This window comes from Anoplophora glabripennis, unplaced genomic scaffold, assembly GCF_000390285.2.
Source record: "Anoplophora glabripennis isolate ALB-LARVAE unplaced genomic scaffold, Agla_2.0 scaffold1042, whole genome shotgun sequence".
Lineage (NCBI taxonomy): Eukaryota > Metazoa > Arthropoda > Insecta > Coleoptera > Cerambycidae > Anoplophora > Anoplophora glabripennis.
The window spans coordinates 64,804-90,234 of NW_019417538.1; the positions used below are offsets into that span (position 1 = coordinate 64,804).

Below are 25,431 nucleotides of genomic sequence, written 5' to 3' on the forward strand. Positions count from 1 at the left end.
TTAACCCGTATCATTTTAAAAAAGTCCAAGCTTTAGAACCAGCTGATTTGAGTTTTGAAATTTGTTTCAAAATCAACATGCATATTTTCGATAACACCATCTAACTAAGGATCTTTTGAGACTTTACGTTACTATTATAAATATATACACTAAAAATTGAACCTCCAGAATTAGAACTTGGCATTGTTTTGGATAAAAGTTTGTGAGCTCTTAAAGAACATAATAATTTACCAATAGTAAAAAAAAACAAAGAACGAACATACAGATCAAGACAGAAATTTAGTGAATTTATTAACAAATATAACAATGAGAAATGTGGACGTTATTCGATTTATAAACATCAAAGAGGAATAATCAACAGAGTAAATTCAAATTGTAGTAAACTCTCCTAAAAGTCACCTGTTCTTTTGTCGCGACGAAGTCAGATCCAGTGACAACTGTGAAACAACGTCAAAGTAACACAAATTGAAACCGCAACACATCTCTACATTCTCTATCGCACAATGAGAATGTGCTATATACCCAATTACCCAGATTACAGTACATACATCTGCGCTGTGCTGTTTGTGCTGTGCTATATACCACCTATATAAGGTTATGTTTGTGCGTTGTTGTGTTTTTCCTATTTGGGTGTATTAAATACCTACCTAATAGAAAATGGAAAATCTTGTCAAAACGTTGTGCAGGCTTTGCCTTAATGTTATAAGTGATGGAAATTTCAAAGTAATAGAAGAAGAAGTTCTACAGGTGCTACTTCTGAAACGGGTAAGAAAATATGTATTCTATGTATCTTCCATTTTGCAAATCTGTTAATACTGTCACTTTTTTTCATGATTTTAGAACGCAGCAGAAAATATTGAGCATGTAATGTGCAGTGCATGTTCCACAGCAGTATTTGCGGCATTTCAGTTCAAGAAGACCTGTATGGACACGGAAGCTAGTATTTCCCCTTACGTTAATTCTGAAAAGGTGGCACCTGTTGATTTAAGAGAGATTTATCTCGAAATACGAGGTAATGAACATTTAAAAACGGTACTGGAAAATGAGAGAATTTGTCGATTGTGTATGCAGATGGACACTTGTGGATTCACATCGGTAGAAGATGTGGAAATTGATATGATTCAGAAATGTATTCCAGAGATAGTATGTACAGTTTTTTATATTCCAAACACATTTTTGATATAGGCCTAAATCCACTTGAGAGTTACGAAAGTTTCTTTTGTTGTAACATTGGTTTTTGTAGAATTTTAATTCCACCAAGGAGCCAGTCGTATGTGCAACTTGTCTCGATTCTCTGAACGCTTACAGCAGTTTCTTAAACTGTCTAGATGTAGAGGGACAAATTCATAGCAACAAAGAGAGTCTGTTTTGTATTAAGACTGAAGAGATTGAAATAAAATCTGAGGAACACGATAACGATAGGTAGGTTTCAAGGAATATTCCAAGTTTTCAGAAATGGGACTAGACTAGTTTAAGGTTATGTTTCAGTATTTTATCCAATGATCCTCTGAGCATTCACAGCAGATCCTTAAAAAATTGTCTAGATGTAGAGGAAAAATTTCATAGCGGCGAAGAGAGCCCATTGTGTGTTAAGATTGAAAGGAATGAAATAAAGTCTGAAGAAAATGATAGGTAAGTTTCATAGAATATTTAGAAGTTTTCTGAGGTGGAATTTATAAATTTTCAGTGACTCTACTCTACATGACTCAGCCATCAAGCATAGTGATCTTTCACACCATCAAAAAATTCGCAAAAACAATTCAAAAGTACGAGTATATGCATGTGATACATGCAGTTTTAACACTGTACATAAGGAATCTTTTACGAACCATCAGCTGAAACACAAAAGGGCTTCCGAGGTCCAAATGTACCACTGCAGTGTATGCGATTTTAGAACTAAATATAAGCGCAGTCTTTCAAAACATCACTTGGTACACAAAGATTTTTCCGAGGTCCAAGTATACGAGTGTCGTATATGCGACTATAAAACTAAGCGAAAGCACGGTCTTAAAAACCACATGTTAAAACATAAAAACGTTCCTAAATCAGAAGTATTTGAATGTGATATATGCGATTTTAAAACTAAATACAAATACTATTTCTCAACACATCGGTTGAAGCACCAAGATAATTTCAAAGTACCGATATACAAATGTTATACATGCAATTTAAAGTTCGAGCACGAGAGAGATCTTTTGAGCCATCAAACGAGCCACAAAGGTATTTCTAAAGTACAAATATATGAATGTCATACATGCGGTTTTAAAACTAAATACAAGTCCAACCTTGAAAAACATCAGGTGAAACACAAAGATCCATCTGAGGTACAAATATACCACTGTCACGCATGTGATTTCAAAACTAAATATAAGCCCAATATTTCAAAACATCAGGTAATCCACAAAGATACATCCGAGATCCAAATGTATGAGTGTCGTATGTGTGATTATAAAACTAAGCGAAAGAGGAATCTTAGGAACCACCTGCTAACTCACAAAAGCACTTCCGAAATGGAAGTATTTGAATGCGATGAATGTGATTTTAAAACTAAGTACAAATACTATCTTTCAACACACCGGTTGAAACACAAGATAATTTCAAAGAGCTGATGCAAACCTGATACATACGATTTAAAATTCAAGCAAAGGAGCGATCTTTCTAGCCATCAAATAACTCACAAAGGCGTTTCTGACGTACATGTAATTTCAATACATTCTGCATTAAAACCAAATACAAGTTCAACCTTGAAGAGCACCAGCTCAAACACAAAGGTCCATTTGTGGTACAAATGTACCATTTCAAAACTAAATATAAATAGCCTCTCATAAATCATCAAATGTTACACGAAGACTGTTCCGGGTTGATAAAAGAATGTCGCACACGCTGTGTGAAGTTCAAGCGCAAGGGTTTGACAACCATACATAAGAGCAACTTTATTTTCTGTCAGCTGAAACACAAAAGTGTTTCCAAAGTGCAAATGTACAATTGCAGTACATATAATTTTAAAACTAAATATGGAAGCAATATTTCAAAATTCATGTCAGATATTGATATACTGGCTGGCTTGGAGAGTTTGGAAATAATCCTGTAAAAATTGAACGTCTTTCACGGGCGAGAAAGAGACTAATAAAAAATTGTAGACAATTAAAAGCCGCCAGAATTAGTTAGTGTAGAAACTTTAAGCAAATTCAAAGAAAATTCTCCAAATATATACATCATAAAAGGAAACGAGTTTTTTGTAAACAATAAAGCATACACAATACATCAGTTGCAAGAAGCAGAAGATAGCGGCTTCATACCACAAGAAAAACAGGTACTGCTTTCACCAATATCAAAAGGAAGCAGTGAAGTTGTTCATCAGTCTAATCAAATGAACCCAAGAGCCCCTATAAACATTAAAATAACAAGAAATCAACTCAAAAATGCTTTACCAGAAACTAGAAATAGTAGGCAGCGTAGGTAGTGAAACTTGATAGTAATAAGTAATGTATATGTGCATGTAATTTTTTTACATATAATTTAAACTGTAATTATTATGTTTAATGCAATTTTAACATTTATTCCCTGAATGTATGTAATTTTAATGTTAAGTTTTTAGTTTGTTTATATTAAAAAAAACTGTGTATTTCTTTTGTTTTACAAGTTATAGATCCCTATATACTTTTTTAATGCAAATCCATTGCTACACCATTGTCAAGTAATGAGGATTACAAAATATTTACTTCTGACAAATTTACAATATTGCATGTAAAATATAAGTGTCTAAAAACATTGATGATCTATATTTTTTTACAAAAAAAAAAGTAATAGTTTTAACTGAAACTTTAATTGTAAATTACACAATTCTAATAAAGATAAGAGGGTATGAAAGCTTATACAATGAAGGATTCCCCAATAAATTGGAAGTTGTAATACCCTTAAAGCATATACAAACGGAGGAAATAAGCTTACAGCGATAGAGAAAAAGGTAGTTTGAGTACAATATATCTCTCTTCCGCAGGCACGTGATTGACTAACGAAACTCTCTCCGCTTTCTAGCAGAAAGCCATCTAATCTCTATAAAAACGTACAAAAGTTGTAATAGATTTTGTTTTCTTATTCTGGTGATATTCAAATAAAATAAGAGAGAGAAAGAGAATAAATAGCCAAAACTATCACCCTTTCTTTCTACAATGTTTACACTTTTTAACACGCGGTGTTCCCTCCATGTAATATATGCTCTAAGGTAATATAGGTACACAACAATAAATCTATTATTCTGTAAATTAGTGGTGTTCTGTGATAAGGATATGAGGTTATTTTTTTGTGTGTATTCCAAATTTGAAAAGCATAAATGGGAAATTTCGCGAAAACGTTCTGCCGGCTTTGCCTCAATGTCATAAGTGATGGAAATTTTAAAGTAATTGAAGAAACTATTGAAGAAGTTCTAGAGATTCTTCTCGTGAAACTGGTAAGAAAATTTGTGTTGTACCTTGTATTCTGTAAATTTTTGAAAACAGCCTCATATTTCATGATAATATATGTTTTAGTGTGCGGAAGAAATAACAGAGCCTGTAATATGCATTGCTTGTTCCACGACAGTATTGGCGGCATTTCAGTTCAAGGCAACCTGTATGGACACGGAGGATAGTATTTTTCCTTACGTTAATTCTGAAAACGTGGCATCTGCTGATTTAAGAGAAATTTATCTCAAGATACGAGGTAAAGAACATTTGAGAGCCATATTGGAAGAAGAGAGAATTTGTCGATTGTGTATGCAGATGAACACCAGTGGATTTACATCGGTAGAAGATGTGGAAACTGACATGATCCAAAAGTGTATTCCAGAAATAGTATAAATAGTTTTTTATATTTGAAACACATTTTTTATATAGATCTAGTTTCACTTTCCTTTATTGAGACATTGCGTCTTTTGTAGAATTTTGATTCCACCAAGGAGCCGGTAGTATGTGCAGGTTGTCTGGATTCTCTGAACGCTCACAGCAGTTTAATAAGAAAGTGTCTAGATGTTGAGGAACAAATAAAAAATGTTCATGGAAACAAAGAGAATCTGTTTTGTGTTAAGACTGATGAGATTGAAATAAAATCTGAGGAACCCGATAACGATAGGTAGGTTTCAAGGGATATTCCAAGTTTTCAGGAATGGAACTAGACTAATTTGAGGTTATTTATCGGTATTCAATCTAAAGTAAATTTTAAATGATTTTAAAAGTTTCATACAACTAATTCTTCAACTAATTATAAAAGAGGTAGTGATTTTTTAGAATATTTTGAAAAATGAAAAAAGTAGAACATGTTTTCTGAGAATTCGCACAATGCACTGCTTAATAGTTAGCACATAGAAGCGTATTAATGTAAAATGTAATTATACTAAGTATTAGAGATATTTAGAACCCTTTATTTGAGAATCCTGTTAAAGTTATGTAACGTCAGTGAAGCAGATGCATCATACAATTATCTAAAAGTACCAACGTTTCTGTCAAATGGAAAATAGCATGATCACATCACTTAAACAAGATTTGATCCCAATTGCCACATTGGGTTTTAACTTGTGATATTTTCATTTGTTTAATGATTTTTTTCAGTGACTCTGCTCTCCGTAATGATCACGAATGGACCATCCAGCGCAAGGGTAATTTAAAACTTAATCTGTACAAATGCTATGCATGCGATTTGAAATACAAGCACAGGAGCAACCTTTCACGCCATCAAAAAAGTCACAAAGATATTCCTAGGAAGCGGTTGCACAAGTGTGATACGTGCAACTTCAAAACCTATCGTAAGGACCATCTCACACGACATCAGCTCAAACACAAAAGCCCGTCTGAGGTGCAAATGTACCACTGCAATACATGTGACTTCAAAACTAAATATAAAGGGTCTCTCACAAATCATTTACTGTCACACGAAGATTATTCCAAAGAGTCGATATATGAATGTCAGTCTTGTGGTATAAAGTACAGGCATAAAAGTAGCCTTTCGCGCCATAAGCTAATTCACAAACGCATTAATAAAAGAAAAAAGTATGAATGTATAACATGCGGCTTCAAAGCCAAACGTAAGGACCACCTTACACGACATCAGCTCAAACACGAAAGTCTGGCCGAGGTGCAAATGTACAAGTGTGATACGTGCGACTTCGTAGCATGCAATAATTACATTCTCACACGGCATCAGCTCAAAAACACAAATATCCGTCTGAGGTGCAAATGTACCACTGCAATACATGTGACTTCAGAACTAAATATAAAGGATCTCTCATAAATCATGTACTGTTACACCAAGATTATTCCAAAAAGTCTATATATAAATGTCAGTCGTGCTATATGACGTACAAGCACAAAAGTAATCTTTCGCGCCATAAGCTAATTCACAAAGACATTTCTAAAATAAGAACGTACGAATGTGCAACATGCGGTTTCAACACCAAACGTAAGGACCACCTTACTCGACACCAGCTCATACACAAGCCCAATCGAGGTGCAAATGTACCATTGTGAGACACGTGATTTCAAAACTAAACAAAAGAAGCACCTTTCAAGACGTCAGTTGATACACAAATATTCTGGAAAGTAGGGATGTGAGATTTTCGTTATTCAGGAATATTCAATAAACATAAAAATGTTACAGTTAATTCACTTTTGGAAACGTTTGTGATGTCTGAATGCAGTTTCATGTCGGACATGTTGAACATTTCAGGAAAAAAGTATCATATTATGAACTTCCATGGACATCGTACAAAAATTTCCTGTGAGAGTTACTAGGGGGTACGAAATATTAATTAAACTTGTAAAAATTTCTATTGTTTGCTTCATTTCTTTACTCTAGTTTGTATTAACTATATAGGGTGTTTCACGAAGAGGGCCCCGTAGGATTATCTCAAAAAGTAGTCGGAATTGAAACCTGAAAATTTGTATACAGGGGTTTATCAAAAAGATCAATTCAATGAAAATAGTGTCAACTTTCTCGCACTTCTGGTTATACCAGAAGTCATCAGCGACTCTGTTATTTCAAATGGAACACTCTGTATATTTTTGCATTTTTTATTTCTATGATAAAATCTAGACTAATTTTATATAAGGTACTATAGGCCAAAATGTGACAGTTTTCAAGTTATGTTAAATGTGACAATTTTCAAAAAAATTGATAGATGCAAGAAAATACAGTGTGACCCATTTGAAACCGGGACACACTCATAAAATTTTTATTTACAGGGCGATTTTGACCAACTTTTTTTGAATTGTAAAGGGGAGAAAAGTGTACTTTAAGACCAAGTGTCATGCTCTTTATACAAAATCCAAGGCCTACCAGATCATTTTTGGACGGTAAAAATTGAAGAAACCATTTTAGCAATTTTTTTAGAAAAAATCGGAGTACACCACTGGATTAAGCGCCGCTTAAAATGGGCCTATACCAAATTTTATAAAAAAAGACTGCATATCAATAATTCTGTGGCAAAATTGATTATCACATTGTTATGAATTGTTTTCATTTGACGAAGCAAGCCATGGAATAAAACGTCAAAAACAAGACAATAACTATTTTTATTCATAACAATATTTAACAAAATTAATGAAGTTTCAGAAGGGAATAATTATTCATTAAATTCTTGTTACCTCCACCAATCCGCTGTTTGTTTCAAGGCACTTATCATACCTTTTTCCTATGTTCGTGGTTACTTTTCTCAGTTGTTCAGGGGTAAGATTTGCACATGCTTCAGTTATTTTAGGGCGTAATTCTTCTACCGACTGTGGTCTTGACTTATACACTTTTTGCTTAAGGATACCCCAAAGGAAAATGTCGAGTGGCGTCAAGTCAGGTGATCTTGGCGGCCATTCAATAAGAGGACGTTTTATTCCATGGCTTGCTTCGTCAGACGAAAAAAGTTCATAATAATGTGATTTTTAATTTTGCCACAGAATTATTAATATGCAATATTTTCATATGAAATTTGGTATAGGCCCATTTTAAGGGGCGTATTTAGATTTTTTTCTAAAAAAATCGCCAATTTTGACCCTCCAAAAATGATATGGTAGTCCTGTACTACTCCAAAATCTCCTTGTAAATGGAAATTTTATGAGGGTGCCCGGTTTCAAATGGGTGACACTCTAGACTAACTCCGACATTTTCCTTTATTTATTAATGAAATTTCGCATGGATAATTTAAAAGCAATGGAATTCAACCAGTTTATGTCAAAGAGCAGGAAATTTTACATCCAAAAATGGTCTTGACCATGACTTTGACACCTTGCCCTTTCCAAATCCGCAATAAAAAATTGGGGTTTCCATTTAAAAAACTTACTTGATCTTCAAACAACCTTGAAGGTCAAAGTCAAGGTCAAATCCAAGGTCACCATCAGATAGCCAGGGGAAAAATCCTTACACTTTTGTCCGACACATTTTCTCCCAAAATGCATTCTTCGAAAGTTCTACCGTACCGGCCCACATTTGACCTTGAAGGTCATTGTCAGTCATGGTCAAGACCATTTTTGGACGTAAAATTTCCTGCTTTCCATGTCTGCAATAAACAAAATAGGGTTCCCATTTGAAAAATCAATTTTGACCTTGAAATGACCTTGAATGTCAAGGTCTAGGTCGAATACATGGGCGCCATTGAATAGTCAGGGAAAAATCCTAAAACTATTGTATTTATCATTTTTCAAGGAAATCCACTCCTGACGAGTTATTCAGATGTTTCCATACTTTTGTGCCATCCTGTATATGGTGTCGAGGTGTGGGCATGGGACGGTACCTTGGGGCTTGGGGGACACCCGTTTCCATGGGTCTGGTTGTGGAGAAGGTATCTTGGATCACAGAATATCCTAACTACAGGATATTCTGTGCCGGTACACAACAGGTCTGTTCCAACATGAGTCAGGAATTGGTTCCGAACTATTTGAAATGTGCATCCAACTAATTCTTGCGATATATTCAGTGAAGACACATTTAGAACTTAGCTGGCCAAACATTTCAAACCGTTGGGAACCAATCCCTGACTCTTGTTGGAACAGACCTAACAATAAACCTATTATCACAGCATATAAAACAATCAGCAGTCTAGGTTTCGGGCGGCACCTTTGATCTATTGAAATTCAGTGTGTGACGTCACCGACAGCCATTTGAGGCTAGAGAACAGGGCCTGATTAGGGATATTTCCAATTTTTACTCTCCTCGTTCAGGACTGTATTATCGATATTTATATAAACATATTTTCTAAAAATGTATAAGCCGCTTAACAANCATTTTAAGGAGCGTATTTAGATTTTTTCTAAAGAAATCGCCAATATGGTTTCTTCAATTTTGACCCTCCAAAAATGATATGGTAGTCCTTGGTTTTTGTATAAAAAGGATGACACTGGGTGCTAAAGTACACTTTTCGCCCCTCTACAAGTCAAAAAAATGTTGGTCAAAATCGCCCTGTAAATGAAAATTTTATGAGGGTGCCTCGGTTTCAAATGGGTCACACTGTAGAATAACTCCGACATTTTCCTTTATTTATTAATGAAATTTCGCATGGATAATTTAAAAGCAATGGAATTCAACCAGTTTATGTCGAAGAGCAGGAAATTTTACGTCCAAAAATGGTTTTGACCATAACTTTGACAATGACCTTGCTCTCTCCAAATCCGCAATAAAAAATAGGGGTTCCCATTTAGAAAACTTAACTTGACCTTCAAATAACCTTGAAGGTCAAAGTCGAGGTCAAATCCAAGGTCACCATCAGATAGCCAGGGAAAAATCCTTACAAGTCTGTCTGAAACATTTTCTCCCAAAATGCATTCTTCGAAAGTTCTGCCGTACCGGGACTTTTGCAAGTCGACCCACATTTGATCCACCTTCAAGGTCATTGTCAAAGTCATGGTGAAGACCATTTTTGGACGTAAAATTTCCAGTTCTTTCCAAATCCGCAAAAAGATAAGGTTCCCATTTGAAAAATCAATTTTGACCTTGAAATGACCTTGAATGTCAAGGTCTAGGTCGAATACATGGGCGCCATTGAATAGCCAGAGAAAAAATTCTAAATCTTGTATTTATAATTTTTTAAGAAAATGCACTCCTGACGAGTGATTCAAGGGTTTCCATAGTTTTGTGCCACCCTGTATATGGTGTAGAGATGTGGGGATGGGACGGTACCTTGGGGGACACCCGTGTCCATGGGTCGGGTTGTGGAGAAGGTATATTGGATCTGAATGCGGAATTTTCAGTTGTGGAAGTAGGACTTGATGAGTTTGGTGATACTGGTTATCACATACTGCACATACTTCAACATACGACTTCACTCGCGAAAAAAACCCTGAAGTTGTAATATTCTTAGAGCATATACAATAGGAGAAAACAGCCTTAAGGCGACAGAGAGAGAAAAACATAGTTTGAGACATGTCTCTTGCGCAGGCATGTGATTGACTAACGCAACTCTCTGCTTTCTAGCAGAAAGCCATCTCCTAATCTCTATAAAAGCGTACAAAAGTTGTAATATATTTTGTTTGCTTAATAATAACCAAACCTATCACCCTTTCTACAACGTCATTTTTTAACGTGGTGTTTCCTCCATGTAGTATATGCTCTTAGATAATACCGGTAAACAACAATAAACCTATTATTCTGTAAGTTAGTGGTGTTCTGTGATAAGGATGTAAGATGTAAGGTTATTTTTTTTGTGTGAGTTTATCCCGATTTTAAAAAGCATAAATGGGAAATTTCGCGAAAACGTTCTGCCGGCTCTGCCGCAATGTCATAACTGATGGAAATTTTAAAGTAATAGAAGAAACTATTAAAGAAGTTCTAGAGATTCTTCTCGTGAAACTAGTAAGAAAATTTGTATTGTACCTTGTATTCTGTAAATTTTTGAAAACTGAGTCATATTTCATGATAATATTTGATTTAGTGTGCGGAAGAAAAAACAGAGCCTGTAATATGCATTGCTTGTTCCACTACAGTATTGGCGGCATTTCAGTTCAAGGCAACCTGTATGGACACGGAGGATAGTATTTTTCCTTACGTTAATTCTGAAAAGGTGGCGTCTGTTGATTTAAGAGAGATTTATCTCAAGATACGGGGTAAAGAACATTTGAGAGCAATATTGGAAGATGAGAGAATTTGTCGATTGTGTATGCAGATGGACACCTGTGGATTTACATCGGTAGAGGATGTGGAAATTGACATAATCCAAAAATGTATCCCAGAAATAGTATGTATAGTTTTTTATATTAGAAACACATTTTATTTTATATAGATTTCACTTTACTTTATTGAGACATTGCGTCTTTTATAGAATTTTAATTCCACCAAGGAGCCGGTGGTATGTGCAGGTTGTCTGGATTCTCTGAACGCTCACAGCAGTTTAATAAAAAAGTGTCTAGATGTTGAGGAACAAATGAAAAATTTTCATGTAGACAAAGAGAGTCTGTTGTGTGCTAAGACTGATGAGATTGAAATAAAATCTGAGGAACCCGATAACGATAGGTAGGTTTCAAGGGATATTCCAAGTTTTCAGGAATGGAACTAGACTAATTTGAGGTTATTTATCGGTATTCAATCTAAAGTAAATGATTTAAATGATTTTAAAAGTTTCATACAACTAATTCTGATAATAGAGGTAGTGATTTTTTAGAATATTTTGAAAAATGAAAAAAGTAGAACATGTTTTCTGAGAATTCGCACAGTGCACTGCTTAATAGTTTGCACAAAGAAGCGTATTAATGTAAAATGTAATTATACCAAGTATTAGAGAGATTTAGGAGTCTTTATTTGACAATCCAGTTAAAATTATATAACGTCAGTGAAGCAGAAGCATCATACAATTACCTTAAAGTGGTTCTAAAACTCTGTATTATTGATAACATGTTGCCGCCAACAAATAGCCAATAAACTACCCAAAGTGATTAAGGAAAGGATTATGAGGTATTAGCAATTTTTACCAGAAGGGAAATTACAAATTTTTGAAACTTACCACTATTCATTCATTAGACAATCCACATGTTAAATTTAGCAGAAGATTCCAGCAACAATTTTCGGTCAGTATAATATATGTGGAATTCACTATGGTACCGTTAAATATTAGACTACAGATATTCTTCCAACACTATTGTGCACCTCCCTACAATGACAGATTCCAGTTTGGTGGTAAATGAATTGGTCTATTCGGTTCTGTGAGATGGCCTCCAAGAAATCCGGACTTAAATTGACTAGATTTTTTTTATTGGAAGTTTCACAGTAATAGATTTGCCACGAAGTAATTAACAGTTACATAAACAAATTATAGTGGCAGTAAATGAAATTCGTGGTAACTTTAACATTCACTGTTTGCTTCGTTAAAACGACAGGTTATCCTTGAAAGAAATATAAGTCGATCCGATAATGATGCAGGTGGATTTTTCCCATTACAGTACTGAATTAGTTCTTTAGCTACACCGTCACCAAATATGACCTTTAATTCAGAGACGGTACACAGTGTAAGGTTGTACCACATAAACGAAATACCATTGAAGGCGTGGCATAATAATTGCATTAGTAGCTGAAGGTGGGCACTTCGAACATTAGCAGTTGTTAATTAGTTAATTAGCAGTTAATTCTAATATTGTTTATTTTTAAAAATTTTGCTGAAAATATATAAGGATGCTTTTTTATAGTAAAATGAAAGTTAAATTAAAAAAAAAACATTATTTCCAATATTGGTTAGTGATGCAAAATTTTTTCGCCATATTGGTACTTTTAGTATTTTGCTGGTTCCTAACAAGATAATAGACAGTGACATTTACTACATCAAATTTCAAAGCTATCTGTTCAGCCGTTCTGGAAATATTAAGAAACTATATTTTTTTATAAACTTTAGCACCCTGTATCTTTATAAGAAGGCATTTTGGAACAAAGGTTTATTCGAACAATTATTTTATTTTGGCGAGAAGTTTCCGTTAAATTTTTTTCACCTAANATTTACCTAGCGTCAACATGTTTCGCATATGATTTGGGATAGACCGGAAATTTTCAAAGTGAACTTTCGATTATATATCATTCGAATGATCATTCGATTATAAAATTAATTCGAACGGTAACCTCTCGATTATTTAATTCATTCGATTATGTCCATCACTAGTTTAGAAGGAAGCTTTATATAGCAAAGATAGAAATTCATATGAATGAAAATAATACAAAAATTATGTTTTCTATATATTAATTTTTTTTCAAAAACCCAAACAATTTTTCTCTTTAGGTGGCCACTATTCATTTTAAACACATGCTGATGAACCACTCAACTGACAACGAAGAAATTCCGCAATACGCGAAAGTCATTAATTTCGTTTTTTTCACATATAATTTGGGATAGGTCGGAAATTTTCGAAGTGGACTTTCGATTATATATCATTCGAATGATCATTCGATTATAAAATTAATTCGAACGGTAACCTCTCGATTATTTAATTCATTCGATTATTCCCATCACTACAATAAACTAGCCAAAGTGATCAAGGATTAGGAGGTATTAGCAATTTTTACCAGAGGAGAAATTACAAATTTTTGAAACTCGCATCACTTCATTAGACAATCCACATGTTAAATTTAGCAGAAGATTCCAGCAACAATTTTTGGGCCAGTATAATATATGAGAAATCCACTATGGTACCGTTAAATATTAGACAACAGATGTTCATCCAACATTATCGTGCACCTTCCTGCAATGACAGATTCCAGTTTGGTGGTAAATGAATTGGTCTATTCGGTCCTGTGAGATGGCCTCCAAGAAATCTGGACTTAAATTGACTAGATTTTTTTTGTTGCAAGTTTCACAGTAATAGATTTACTACGAAGTAATTAACAGTTACATAAACAAATTATAGTGGCATTAAATGAAATTCGTGGTAACTTTAACATTCACCGTGTATTTGCTTCGTTAATACGATGATGTCGTACCAGTGTTGTAGCTGAAGGTGGGCACTAATTTTTATTCTAGTTCCTTAATTCTTATATAGTTTATTTTCTTAATTTTTGATAAAAATATGTAAGGTATTTTTATAGTAAAATAACATTTTTTCGCCATATGGGTACTTTTAGTATTTTGCTGGTTCCACACAGGAGAATAAACAGTAACATTTACTACACCAAATTTCAAAGCAATCTGTTAAGCAGTTCTGGAAATATTAAGAAACTATATTTTTTTATAAACTTTAGCACCCTGTATCTTTATAAGAAGGCATTTTGGAACAAAGGTTTATTTGAACAATTATTTTGTTTTGTCGAGAAGTTTCGGTTAACTTTTTTACACCTAATTCTGGCTCACCCTGTATATGTCTGAAGTATTTTTAATTCCATGTTAACTCGTGTTAGATTTTTTCAAATTATCCTTGTCAAATGGAAAATAGCATGATCACATCACTTAAACACAATTTGAACCCAATTGCCACATTGGGTTATAACTTTTTAATGCTACTTGTGATATTTTCATTTGTTTAATGATTTTTCCAGTGACTCTGCTCTCCGTAATGATCACGAATGGACCATCCAGCAGAAGGGTAATTTAAAATTTAATCTGTACAAATGCCATGCATGCGATTTGAAATACAAGCACAGGAGCAACCTTTCACGCCATCAAAAAAGTCACAAAGATCCTAGGAAGCGGTTGTACAAGTGTGATAAGTGCGACTTCAAAGCTTATCGTAACGATCTTCTCACACGACATCAGGTCAAACACAAAAACCCGTCTGAGGTGCAAATGTACCACTGCAATACATGTGACTTCAGAACTAAATATAAGCCGTCCCTCAGAAATCATCTACTGTCACACAAAGATTATTCTAAAGAGTCGATGTATGAATGTCAGTCATGTCGTATGAAGTATAAGCACAAAAATAGTCTTTTGCGTCATAAGCTAATTCACAAAGACATTCCTAAAATAGGAACATATGAATGTATAACATGCGGCTTCAAAGCCAAACATAAGTACCACCTTACACGACACCAGCTCAAACATGAAAGTCTGGTCGAGAGGCAAACATACAAGTGTGATACGTGCAACTTCATATCCTGCAATAATTACAGTCTCACACGGCATCAGCTCAAACACACAAGCCCGTCTGAGGTGCAAATGTACCACTGTAATACATGTGGCTTCAGAACTAAATATAAACAATCTCTCACAAGTCATTTACTGTCACACGAAGATTGTTCGAAAGAGTCGATATATGAATGTCAGTTATGTTGTATGAAGTACAAGTACCAAAGTAATCTTTCACGCCATCAGCTAGTTCACAAAGACATTTCTAAGAAGACGGTGTACAAGTGTGATAAGTGCGACTTCAAAGCTTATCGTAATGATCTTCTCACACGACATCAGATCAAACACAAAAGCCCGTCTGAGGTGCAAATGTACCACTGCAATACATGCGACTTCAGAACTAAATATAAACCGTCTCTCAAAAATCATCTAGCGGCACACAAAGATTATTCCAAAGTCTGTATATGAATGTCAGTCCTGCTATATGACGTACAAGCACAAAAGTAATCTTTCGCGCCATAAGCTAATTCACAAAGACATTTCTAAAATAAGAACGTACGAATGCGTAACATTCAATACCAAACGTAAGGACCGCCTTACACGACACCAGCTCAAACACAGGCCCTGTATTAGGTGTGCAAATGTACCATTGTCACACGTGCGATTTCAAAACTAAACAAAAGAAGCACCTTTCAAGATATCAAGACATCAGTTAATACACAAATATTATGGAAAGTAGGGATGTTATTCAGGATTATTCAGTAAACATAAAAAAGTTACAGTTAATTCACTTTGTGGAAACTGATATCATTTGTGACGTGACATTTCAGGAAAAAGGTGTCACATTATGAACATCCATGGGCATCGTACAAAAATTTTCTGTGAGAGTTACTAGGGGGTACGAAATATTGATTACATTTGTAAAAATTTCTATTTGCTTCATTTCTTTACTCTGCTTTGTATTAATAAACAATGGTCTCCGATAAAGTGCAAAAAATTTAGAAGGTAACGCAATATTAATGAAGATAAATAGTTATTTTCCAGTTTGTTTAAGTTACAATACTATCGTTTAGTCAGCCGTGATTTTCTCGAAAACGGTTAGTTGTATAAAAAAAATTTAGAGCCAAAATTGAAGATCATTGCATTACTGATTAGATGGTGGATAAATTTGAAAATTTTTCACGGTAAATAGTTAATAAAATTTAAAAATATGGTGTGCATTGGACTCTTCATCAGCCAATATCTCAGAAACGGTTGGCCTGAGAGATTTCCAACAAGTATACCTTTTTTGTTGAAAATTGATAGGGGAAAGTCTAGTATGCAACGTCAATGTACAAGGTAGCAAAAAAGTTAGGGCCAATTTAATTCAAGCGTACCCTTATAGGTGGCACCCAGTTCAATCAGCATCAAAACCAATGAAATATTTAAATTTAGCATTCTAAAAAACTGTAGTACCTCAAGTTTATGCCAACATTTTTGTTTGGAAATTATTACTAAAAAATTAAAATAAAAAACTAACATCCTGTATACCGAAATCTAAGCATTTGTGGATCCATGTTTATAGGAGAAAGGTCTTCTTTTGACCTCAAAAATATACCCCTAAATTATTTGTACGGAATTTTGAATCGCCCTATATAATCTTTATATTCATATTTTTTACTTTGAATCAGCAAAAGTGTTTTTAATACAGTCAATACCCTAGAATACCAACCAATAGTATTCATAAAACGCTAATGGACAATATTTGGCCATCTCTTGGTGATATAAAATTATATCTGGCGGTAAATTTAAATTGTTTAGAAGTACATCTTACAAAAATTAATTGTTTTTGTTTTTACTATCGTCTTCTACAAACTGCGAATTTATTTGTATACCTACTGGTAAATAATAAATTCACAGATGTAAAGGCAAGTAAAAAATTATTACAACATATTAATTTAAATTTGTATAAAATAAAAAAACGTGTAAGATACGTCAATGTTTACAATAAATACTGATTTCAAACAGCTCTAGTACTGATTTTCTAGGAGTTAAAGTACAGTTAAAAATGTTTCTGTAGTTTCTGATTCATTTATGTCTAAGGCCGGGTTCAAATATGTAAACTACCAGTTCTTGTGTTTGGTGTGTTCTGCTTGTTATTGGTTGTTTAATAAATGGACTGTTTTATGGTCAATAAGAAGGAAAAATTTTCTTCTTTCAGTTACATATATTTCTATATGCATCTGAAAACGACTTAATCACCTTAACTTTGTCGATCTCTTTGTAGGCAAAATTATTTCCTACAATATTGAGAGACCTATGTATTTTTATATCCTACCTTCTATCGTTAATATATTTATAAAAATTTATTAGAGTTCTTTAAAAATTTTAAAATAAATAATATAGGCTACTTTGAATTAGATAAATAAATTAATAAATAATGAAAATATGTCGGTGCACAAGGAACAGTAGTGACTCCAGCGGTAAAAACTATAAGTAATTTCTAGTCTAGTATTTCTACTATCATATTGACAAATTTTGTTAATTTTCCCGTAGCATGAGTTCGTGCTCTATCTATATATCTCTGGCTCTATCCAGTCTTCTTGGGAGCACCCAAGGATATTATAATACATTATAAATATCCTTGGGGAGCACCTTCAAATTTTCATTTGTACCTGTTCCGAAAAGAACGCACTTCTCCGAAGTGCTATCCCTAGGGCTTTTCGATTTGGCAAAAATAGTAGCCATTAATAGCTAATACTAACTTAGAGTTACTCTGAACTGATATAAGTTGCCGATAGGTATAATTTTGCCAAAACGTAAGTCCCTCCCTGTTTGTTAGAGTTGTGTGTCGATAGTCCAGTCGAATGCAACTAATGTTGTTTTATTAGGTTATAATTTTTATAATTTTATATGTTGACGTAGTAATTAGTAATTTATGGGTATAATAACAAATGCCCGAATAAATTCTATAAGGTAGTATAAATGGAAAACTTTGCTAAAACATTCTGCAGGCTTTGCCTCGACGTCATAGTAGATGGGAATTTCAAAATAATAGAAGAGACTATTAAAGAAGTTCTAGAGGTTCTTCTGTTGAAACTGGTAAGAAAATGCGTAGTGTATACTACATTTTGTGTCTTCTTTCCACGTTAATCATATTTTAGAGAATAGAAGAAAATATTAAGCCTATAATATGCAGTACTTGTTCCATCAGACTATTTGAGGCATTTCAATTTAAAGCGATGTGTACAGACACTGAGGATAGTATTTTTCCTCACGTTAGTTCTGAAAATGTGGCACCAGTTGATTTAAAAGATATTTATCTAAAAGGAAGAGGTAAGGAACACTTAAGAGGTTTATTGGAAGACGAAAAACTTTGTCGATTGTGTATGCAGTTAGACACCTGTGGATTTACATCAGTAAAAGATGTGGATTTTGACATAATCACTAAATATATTCCGGAAGTAGTATGTATATTATATTTGAAACATTGCTGACATATCGCTATAGGCTTGAAAAAGTTATGTTTACGGTATCTTTTGTAGAATTTTAATTCCACCGAGGATCCAGTTATTTGTACAGCTTGCCTTGATTCTCTGAACACTCATGGCAGGTTTTTAAAAATGTGTTCAGATATAGACGAGCAAATTTGTGATGGTAAAACTACAGGGGATCGATTATATATTGATACTGAAGAGATTGAAATAAAATCTGAAGAAAACAATGAAGATAGGTAAGTTTTCAATAACTGTCTCGCTTTACACTTTATTTCTTAAAAGCTACACATTTTTCTAATATCAACTCATACTTTTCTTTAAAGATATTAAGCTGATTTAAATTATTCTCAAAATGACAATATTCGACAGCATGTTGCTCATAAAGTCAAAAATAACTTAGAAATGCTGAAATGTTGCTGCAATTTACCATTTTCAAGAAAATTAGCAATAAATGTTCGTTCAGTTTTACTGATACATTATATCAATTAAAATATTGTTTGACTTTATTCGATAAGAATTTTTAGAAAAATATTTTTGAATTTGTGTGAATTAGCGTAATATCTTTAAAGTAGATTAATAAGGAAGCTAACCGTTCGTTTCTGAACACCCTGTATGCACTTAATTATAAGCAAGTTATAATTTTTCCAGCGATTCTCCCCTATATAACAACAATGAATCTTCAGTCAGCATAAACCAGAGTAATTCTTTACAAAATTTGACGGAAGTGGATGAAAATGATAAATACGAAATTAAAACTAACTGCGAGAGAAAGCACATAAGAGGCATATCAGAGACGATCTCCAACAAACCTGATACATGTGGTTACAAAATCAAGGGCAATGATAAATTAAAACTCGAATCCAAGCTCAACAGCAGCCTTTCACCCCACCAAATAAATCACAAAGACATTTCTAAGCCACGGTTATATGAATGCGATACGTGCGGCTTCAAAGTGAAACGTAAGTGCCACCTTAGAACGCATCTACTCAAACACAAAAGTCCCTTTGAGGTGCAAATGTACCACTGCAATACGTGCAATTTCAAATCCAAATATAAACAAAGTATCGCAAAACATCAACTGGTGCACGTAGATTACTCCAAGGAGCCGACGTTCATATGTTGCACATGCGGTGCGAAGTTCAAGCAGAAAAGATACCTTCTGCGCCATCAACTAAGTCACACAGACAGTTCTGAATTGCNGGGATTGTCATGTCTAGCGGCTACGTCAAATCGTTTCTCCGCGTTTTGTCTTATTGTCTGTGTAGCGTTTGTGTATTGTAAGTCTCGTAATATGTCAGTGTTTCTTACGTACCAGGGCGCGTCGGTGGCCGTGCGGAGGGCTATGTTTTCCACAGCCTGTAATGACTTTAAGTGGCTTTTTGCCGCGTGACCCCACGCCGTGGAGGCGTAGGTTAGCTGCGGTTGAAGTACCACCTTGATAAGCGTTCGCTTATTCCTTAAACTGAGGGTGTTTCCACCTTTGAGTAAGGGATAGAGCCTAGCCCTGGTGGTCTTCGCTCGCGCCACCGTCTCCACGATGTGCGGTTTCCACGTGAGACGCTGGTCCATCGTCACGCCCAGGTATCGTGTTTGTCGATTCCAGGAGATAGGTTCCTGGGATAGTGTCAGTCTGTCGAGGTTTTGTGGGATTTTTCGTTTGGTAAAAAGGATAGCCGAACTTTTGTTGGGATTAATTTTGACTTTCCACCTGTTGCACCAGGTTTCAAGTTGGTCTAAGGAGTTTTGGAGGAGGGAGACGGAATATCTAGGATCTACGGATTGGGATGTGATTGTCAGGTCGTCGGCGTATAAGTATATGTTGGTGTTGGGGGGATGTGGGATGTCGGAGTTGTAAATGGTGTATAAGTGTGGGGACAGGATAATAATAACCAAACCTATCACCCTTTCTACAACGTCATTTTTTAACGTGGTGTTTCCTCCATGTAGTATATGCTCTTAGATAATACCGGTAAACAACAATAAACCTATTATTCTGTAAGTTAGTGGTGTTCTGTGATAAGGATGTAAGATGTAAGGTTATTTTTTTTGTGTGAGTTTATCCCGAATTTAAAAAGCATAAATGGGAAATTTCGCGAAAACGTTCTGCCGGCTCTGCCGCAATGTCATAACTGATGGAAATTTTAAAGTAATAGAAGAAACTATTAAAGAAGTTCTAGAGATTCTTCTCGTGAAACTAGTAAGAAAATTTGTATTGTACCTTGTATTCTGTAAATTTTTGAAAACTGAGTCATATTTCATGATAATATTTGATTTAGTGTGCGGAAGAAAAAACAGAGCCTGTAATATGCATTGCTTGTTCCACTACAGTATTGGCGGCATTTCAGTTCAAGGCAACCTGTATGGACACGGAGGATAGTATTTTTCCTTACGTTAATTCTGAAAACGTGGCATCTGTTGATTTAAGAGAGATATATCTCAAGATACGGGGTAAAGAACATTTGAGAGCCATATTGGAAGATGAGAGAATTTGTCGATTGTGTATGCAGATGGACACCTGTGGATTTACATCGGTAGAGGATATGGAAATTGACATAATCCAAAAATGTATCCCAGAAATAGTATGTATACTTTTTTATATTAGAAACACATTTTTTTATATAGATTTCACTTTATTGAGACAATGTGTCTTTTATAGAATTTTAATTCCACCAAGGAGCCGGTAGTATGTGCAGGTTGTCTGGATTCTCTGAACGCTCACAGCAGTTTAATAAAAAAGTGTCTAGATGTTGAGGAACAAATAAAAAATTTTCATGGAGACAAAGAGAGCCTGTTGTGTGCTAAGACTGATGAGATTGAAATAAAATCTGAGGAACCCGATAACGATAGGTAGGTTTCAAGGGATATTCCATGTTTTCAGGAATGGAACTAGACTAATTTAAGGTTATTTTTCGGTATTAAATCTAAAGTTAATTTTAAATGATTTTAAAAGTTTCATACAACTAATTCTTCAACTAATTATAAAAGAGGTAGTGATTTTGTAGAATATTTTAATGAAAAAAGTTGAAAACGTTTTCTGAGAATTCGCACAATGCACTGCTTAATAATTTGCACAAAGAAGCAAAATGCAAAATGTAATAATACTAAGTATTAAGAGAGATTTAAGAGCCTTTATTTGAGAATCCAGTTAAAATTATGTAACGTTAATGAACCAGAAGCATCATACAATTACCTAAAAGTGGTTCTAAAACTCTGTATTATTGATAACATGTTGCCGCCAACAAATAGTCAATAAACTACCCAAAGTGTATCTTTATAAGAAGGTTTATTTGAACAATTATTTTGTTTTGACGAGAAGTTTCAGTTAAATTTTTTACACCTAATTATGACTCACCCTGTATATGTCTGAAGTATTTTTAATTCCATGTTAACTCGTGTGTTAGAATTTTTCAAATTATCCTTGTCAAATTGAAAATAGCATGATCACATCACTTAAACACAATTTGAACCCAATTGCCACATTGGGTTATAACTTTTTAATGCTACTTGTGATATTTTCATTTGTTTAATGATTTTTCCAGTGACTCTGCTCTCCGTAATGATCACGAATGGACCATCCAGCAGAAGGGTAATTTAAAATTTAATCTGTACAAATGCCATGCATGCGATTTGAAATACAAGCACAGGAGCAACCTTTCACGCCATCAAAAAAGTCACAAAGATCCTAGGAAGCGGTTGTACAAGTGTGATAAGTGCGACTTCAAAGCTTATCGTAACGATCTTCTCACACGACATCAGGTCAAACACAAAAACCCGTCTGAGGTGCAAATGTACCACTGCAATACATGTGACTTCAGAACTAAATATAAGCCGTCCCTCAGAAATCATCTACTGTCACACAAAGATTATTCTAAAGAGTCGATGTATGAATGTCAGTCATGTCGTATGAAGTATAAGCACAAAAATAGTCTTTTGCGTCATAAGCTAATTCACAAAGACATTCCTAAAATAGGAACATATGAATGTATAACATGCGGCTTAAAAGCCAAACATAAGTACCACCTTACACGACACCAGCTCAAACATGAAAGTCTGGTCGAGAGGCAAACATACAAGTGTGATACGTGCAACTTCATATCCTGCAATAATTACAGTCTCACACGGCATCAGCTCAAACACACAAGCCCGTCTGAGGTGCAAATGTACCACTGTAATACATGTGGCTTCAGAACTAAATATAAACAATCTCTCACAAGTCATTTACTGTCACACGAAGATTGTTCGAAAGAGTCGATATATGAATGTCAGTTATGTTGTATGAAGTACAAGTACCAAAGTAATCTTTCACGCCATCAGCTAGTTCACAAAGACATTTCTAAGAAGACGGTGTACAAGTGTGATAAGTGCGACTTCAAAGCTTATCGTAATGATCTTCTCACACGACATCAGATCAAACACAAAAGCCTGTCTGAGGTGCAAATGTACCACTGCAATACATGCGACTTCAGAACTAAATATAAACCGTCTCTCAAAAATCATCTAGCGGCACACAAAGATTATTCCAAAGTCTGTATATGAATGTCAGTCCTGCTATATGACGTACAAGCACAAAAGTAATCTTTCGCGCCATAAGCTAATTCACAAAGACATTTCTAAAATAAGAACGTACGAATGCGTAACATTCAATACCAAACGTAAGGACCGCCTTACACGACACCAGCTCAAACACAGGCCCTGTATTAGGTGTGCAAATGTACCATTGTCACACGTGCGATTTCAAAACTAAACAAAAGAAGCACCTTTCAAGATATCAAGACATCAGTTAATACACAAATATTATGGAAAGTAGGGATGTTATTCAGGATTATTCAGTAAACATAAAAAAGTTACAGTTAATTCACTTTGTGGAAACTGATATCATTTGTGACGTGACATTTCAGGAAAAAGGTGTCACATTATGAACATCCATGGGCATCGTACAAAAATTTTCTGTGAGAGTTACTAGGGGGTACGAAATATTGATTACATTTGTAAAAATTTCTATTTGCTTCATTTCTTTACTCTGCTTTGTATTAATAAACAATGGTCTCCGATAAAGTGCAAAAAATTTAGAAGGTAACGCAATATTAATGAAGATAAATAGTTATTTTCCAGTTTGTTTAAGTNACGTACAAGCACAAAAGTAATCTTTCGCGCAATAAGCTAATTCACAAAGACATTTCTAAAATAAGAACGTACGAATGTGTAACATGCGGCTTCAACACCAAACGTAAGGACCACCTTACACGACACCAGCTCAAACACAAGCCCAGTCGAGGTGCAAATGTACCATTGTGAGACACTTGATTTCAAAACTAAACAAAAGAAGCACCTTTCAAGACGTCAGTTGATACACAAATATTATGTAAAGTAGGGATGTGAGATTTTCGTTATTCAGGAATATTCAATAAACATAAAAATGTGAGTTAATTCACTTTGTTGAAACCGATGTCATTTGTGACGTCTAAATGCAGTTTCATGTCGGCCATGTTGAACATTTCAGGAAAAAGTATCATATTATGAACTTCCATGGACATCATACAAAAATTTCCTGTGAGAGTTACCTAGGGGGTACGAAATATTAATTAAATTTGTAAAAATTTCTATTGTTTGCTTCATTTCTTTACTCTACTTTGTATTAACTATACAGGGTGTATCACGAAGAGGGCCCAGTAGGATTATCTCAAAAAGTAGTCGGAATTGAAACCTGAAAATTTGTGTCGGGGGTTTATCAAAAAGATCAATTCAATGAAAATAGTGTCAACTTTCTCGCACTTCTGGTTATACCGGAAGGCATCAGCAACTTTGTCATTTCAAATGGAACACTCTGTANGTAGGATTATCTCAAAAAGTAGTCGGAATTGAAACCTGAAAATTTGTGTCGGGGGTTTATCAAAAAGATCAATTCAATGAAAATAGTGTCAACTTTCTCGCACTTCTGGTTATACCGGAAGGCATCAGCAACTTTGTCATTTCAAATGGAACACTCTGTATAATTTTGCATTTTTTATTTCTATGGTAAAATCTAGACTAATTTTATATAAGGTACTATAGGCCAAAATGTGACAGTTTTCAAGTTATGTTAAATGTGACAATTTTCAAAAAAAAATTGAGGGATGCAAGAAAATACAGTGTGACCCATTTGAAACCGGGACACACTCATAAAATTTTGATTTCAAGGTGATTTTGACCAACTTTATTTTGAATTGTAAAGGGGAGAAAAGTGTACTTTAAGACCAAGTGTCATCCTCTTTATACAAAAACCAAGGTCTACCAGATCATTTTTGGATGGTCTACAATTCAAAAAAATGTTGGTCAAAATCGCCCTGTAAATGAAAATTTTATGAGGGTGCCTCGGTTTCAAATGGGTCACACTGTAGAATAACTCCGACATTTTCCTTTATTTATTAATGAAATTTCGCATGGATAATTTAAAAGCAATGGAATTCAACCAGTTTATGTCGAAGAGCAGGAAATTTTACGTCCAAAAATGGTTTTGACCATAACTTTGACAATGACCTTGCTCTCTCCAAATCCGCAATAAAAAATAGGGGTTCCCATTTAGAAAACTTAACTTGACCTTCAAATAACCTTGAAGGTCAAAGTCGAGGTCAAATCCAAGGTCACCATCAGATAGCCAGGGAAAAATCCTTACAAGTCTGTCTGAAACATTTTCTCCCAAAATGCATTCTTCGAAAGTTCTGCCGTACCGGGACTTTTGCAAGTCGACCCACATTTGATCCACCTTCAAGGTCATTGTCAAAGTCATGCTGAAGACCATTTTTGGACGTAAAATTTCCAGTTCTTTCCAAATCCGCAAAAAGATAAGGTTCCCATTTGAAAAATCAATTTTGACCTTGAAATGACCTTGAATGTCAAGGTCTAGGTCGAATACATGGGCGCCATTGAATAGCCAGAGAAAAAATTCTTTAAGAAAATGCACTCCTGACGAGTGATTCAAGGGTTTCC

General features: G+C 34.5%; 5 protein-coding genes across 5 annotated transcripts; all 5 read left to right on the top strand.

The window, feature by feature from the left end:
* Window positions 1-623: 623 nt before the first annotated feature.
* LOC108912689 (zinc finger protein 90-like) lies at window positions 624-3,561 on the top strand. Its single transcript, XM_018718005.1, has 5 exons — window positions 624-765; window positions 841-1,143; window positions 1,244-1,422; window positions 1,489-1,632; window positions 1,688-3,561. Exons 1-5 carry the CDS (start codon window positions 658-660, stop codon window positions 2,607-2,609), a joined length of 1,656 nt encoding a protein of 551 aa, XP_018573521.1. The 5' UTR covers window positions 624-657; the 3' UTR covers window positions 2,610-3,561.
* A 728-nt stretch (window positions 3,562-4,289) lies between these two features.
* On the top strand, window positions 4,290-6,781 carry LOC108912695 (zinc finger protein 286A-like). The gene is made up of 4 exons (XM_018718012.1): window positions 4,290-4,450; window positions 4,530-4,832; window positions 4,919-5,109; window positions 5,586-6,781. Exons 1-4 carry the CDS (start codon window positions 4,334-4,336, stop codon window positions 6,262-6,264), a joined length of 1,290 nt encoding a protein of 429 aa, XP_018573528.1. The 5' UTR covers window positions 4,290-4,333; the 3' UTR covers window positions 6,265-6,781.
* A 3,878-nt stretch (window positions 6,782-10,659) lies between these two features.
* On the top strand, window positions 10,660-17,070 carry LOC111692398 (zinc finger protein 883-like). Its single transcript, XM_023456394.1, has 4 exons — window positions 10,660-10,806; window positions 10,886-11,188; window positions 11,273-11,463; window positions 14,461-17,070. The coding sequence occupies exons 1-4, from the start codon at window positions 10,690-10,692 to the stop codon at window positions 15,455-15,457; spliced, it is 1,608 nt and encodes a 535-aa protein (XP_023312162.1). The 5' UTR covers window positions 10,660-10,689; the 3' UTR covers window positions 15,458-17,070.
* An 807-nt stretch (window positions 17,071-17,877) lies between these two features.
* Window positions 17,878-20,429, top strand: LOC111692400 (zinc finger protein 480-like). The gene is made up of 5 exons (XM_023456399.1): window positions 17,878-18,070; window positions 18,133-18,435; window positions 18,514-18,701; window positions 19,114-19,671; window positions 20,426-20,429. The coding sequence occupies exons 1-5, from the start codon at window positions 17,954-17,956 to the stop codon at window positions 20,427-20,429; spliced, it is 1,170 nt and encodes a 389-aa protein (XP_023312167.1). The 5' UTR covers window positions 17,878-17,953.
* An 80-nt stretch (window positions 20,430-20,509) lies between these two features.
* Window positions 20,510-23,573, top strand: LOC108912697 (zinc finger protein 883-like). Its single transcript, XM_023456396.1, has 4 exons — window positions 20,510-20,662; window positions 20,742-21,044; window positions 21,122-21,312; window positions 22,005-23,573. Exons 1-4 carry the CDS (start codon window positions 20,546-20,548, stop codon window positions 22,999-23,001), a joined length of 1,608 nt encoding a protein of 535 aa, XP_023312164.1. The 5' UTR covers window positions 20,510-20,545; the 3' UTR covers window positions 23,002-23,573.
* Window positions 23,574-25,431: the final 1,858 nt, after the last annotated feature.

Excerpts from the sequence above, each read along its gene's own strand:
- LOC108912697 (XM_023456396.1), top strand. The coding sequence starts at position 20,546 with ATGGGAAATTTCGCGAAAACGTTCTGCCGGCTCTGCCGCAATGTCATA. Across the intron at positions 20,663-20,741 it reads AGATTCTTCTCGTGAAACTA|TGTGCGGAAGAAAAAACAGA; the intron begins GTAAGAAAATTT and ends TATTTGATTTAG. Across the intron at positions 21,045-21,121 it reads AAAAATGTATCCCAGAAATA|AATTTTAATTCCACCAAGGA; the intron begins GTATGTATACTT and ends TGTCTTTTATAG.
- LOC108912689 (XM_018718005.1), top strand. The coding sequence starts at position 658 with ATGGAAAATCTTGTCAAAACGTTGTGCAGGCTTTGCCTTAATGTTATA. Across the intron at positions 766-840 it reads AGGTGCTACTTCTGAAACGG|AACGCAGCAGAAAATATTGA; the intron begins GTAAGAAAATAT and ends TCATGATTTTAG. Across the intron at positions 1,423-1,488 it reads GAGGAACACGATAACGATAG|TATTTTATCCAATGATCCTC; the intron begins GTAGGTTTCAAG and ends GTTATGTTTCAG.
- LOC108912695 (XM_018718012.1), top strand. The coding sequence starts at position 4,334 with ATGGGAAATTTCGCGAAAACGTTCTGCCGGCTTTGCCTCAATGTCATA. Across the intron at positions 4,451-4,529 it reads AGATTCTTCTCGTGAAACTG|TGTGCGGAAGAAATAACAGA; the intron begins GTAAGAAAATTT and ends TATATGTTTTAG. Across the intron at positions 5,110-5,585 it reads GAGGAACCCGATAACGATAG|TGACTCTGCTCTCCGTAATG; the intron begins GTAGGTTTCAAG and ends GATTTTTTTCAG.
- LOC111692398 (XM_023456394.1), top strand. The coding sequence starts at position 10,690 with ATGGGAAATTTCGCGAAAACGTTCTGCCGGCTCTGCCGCAATGTCATA. Across the intron at positions 10,807-10,885 it reads AGATTCTTCTCGTGAAACTA|TGTGCGGAAGAAAAAACAGA; the intron begins GTAAGAAAATTT and ends TATTTGATTTAG. Across the intron at positions 11,189-11,272 it reads AAAAATGTATCCCAGAAATA|AATTTTAATTCCACCAAGGA; the intron begins GTATGTATAGTT and ends CGTCTTTTATAG.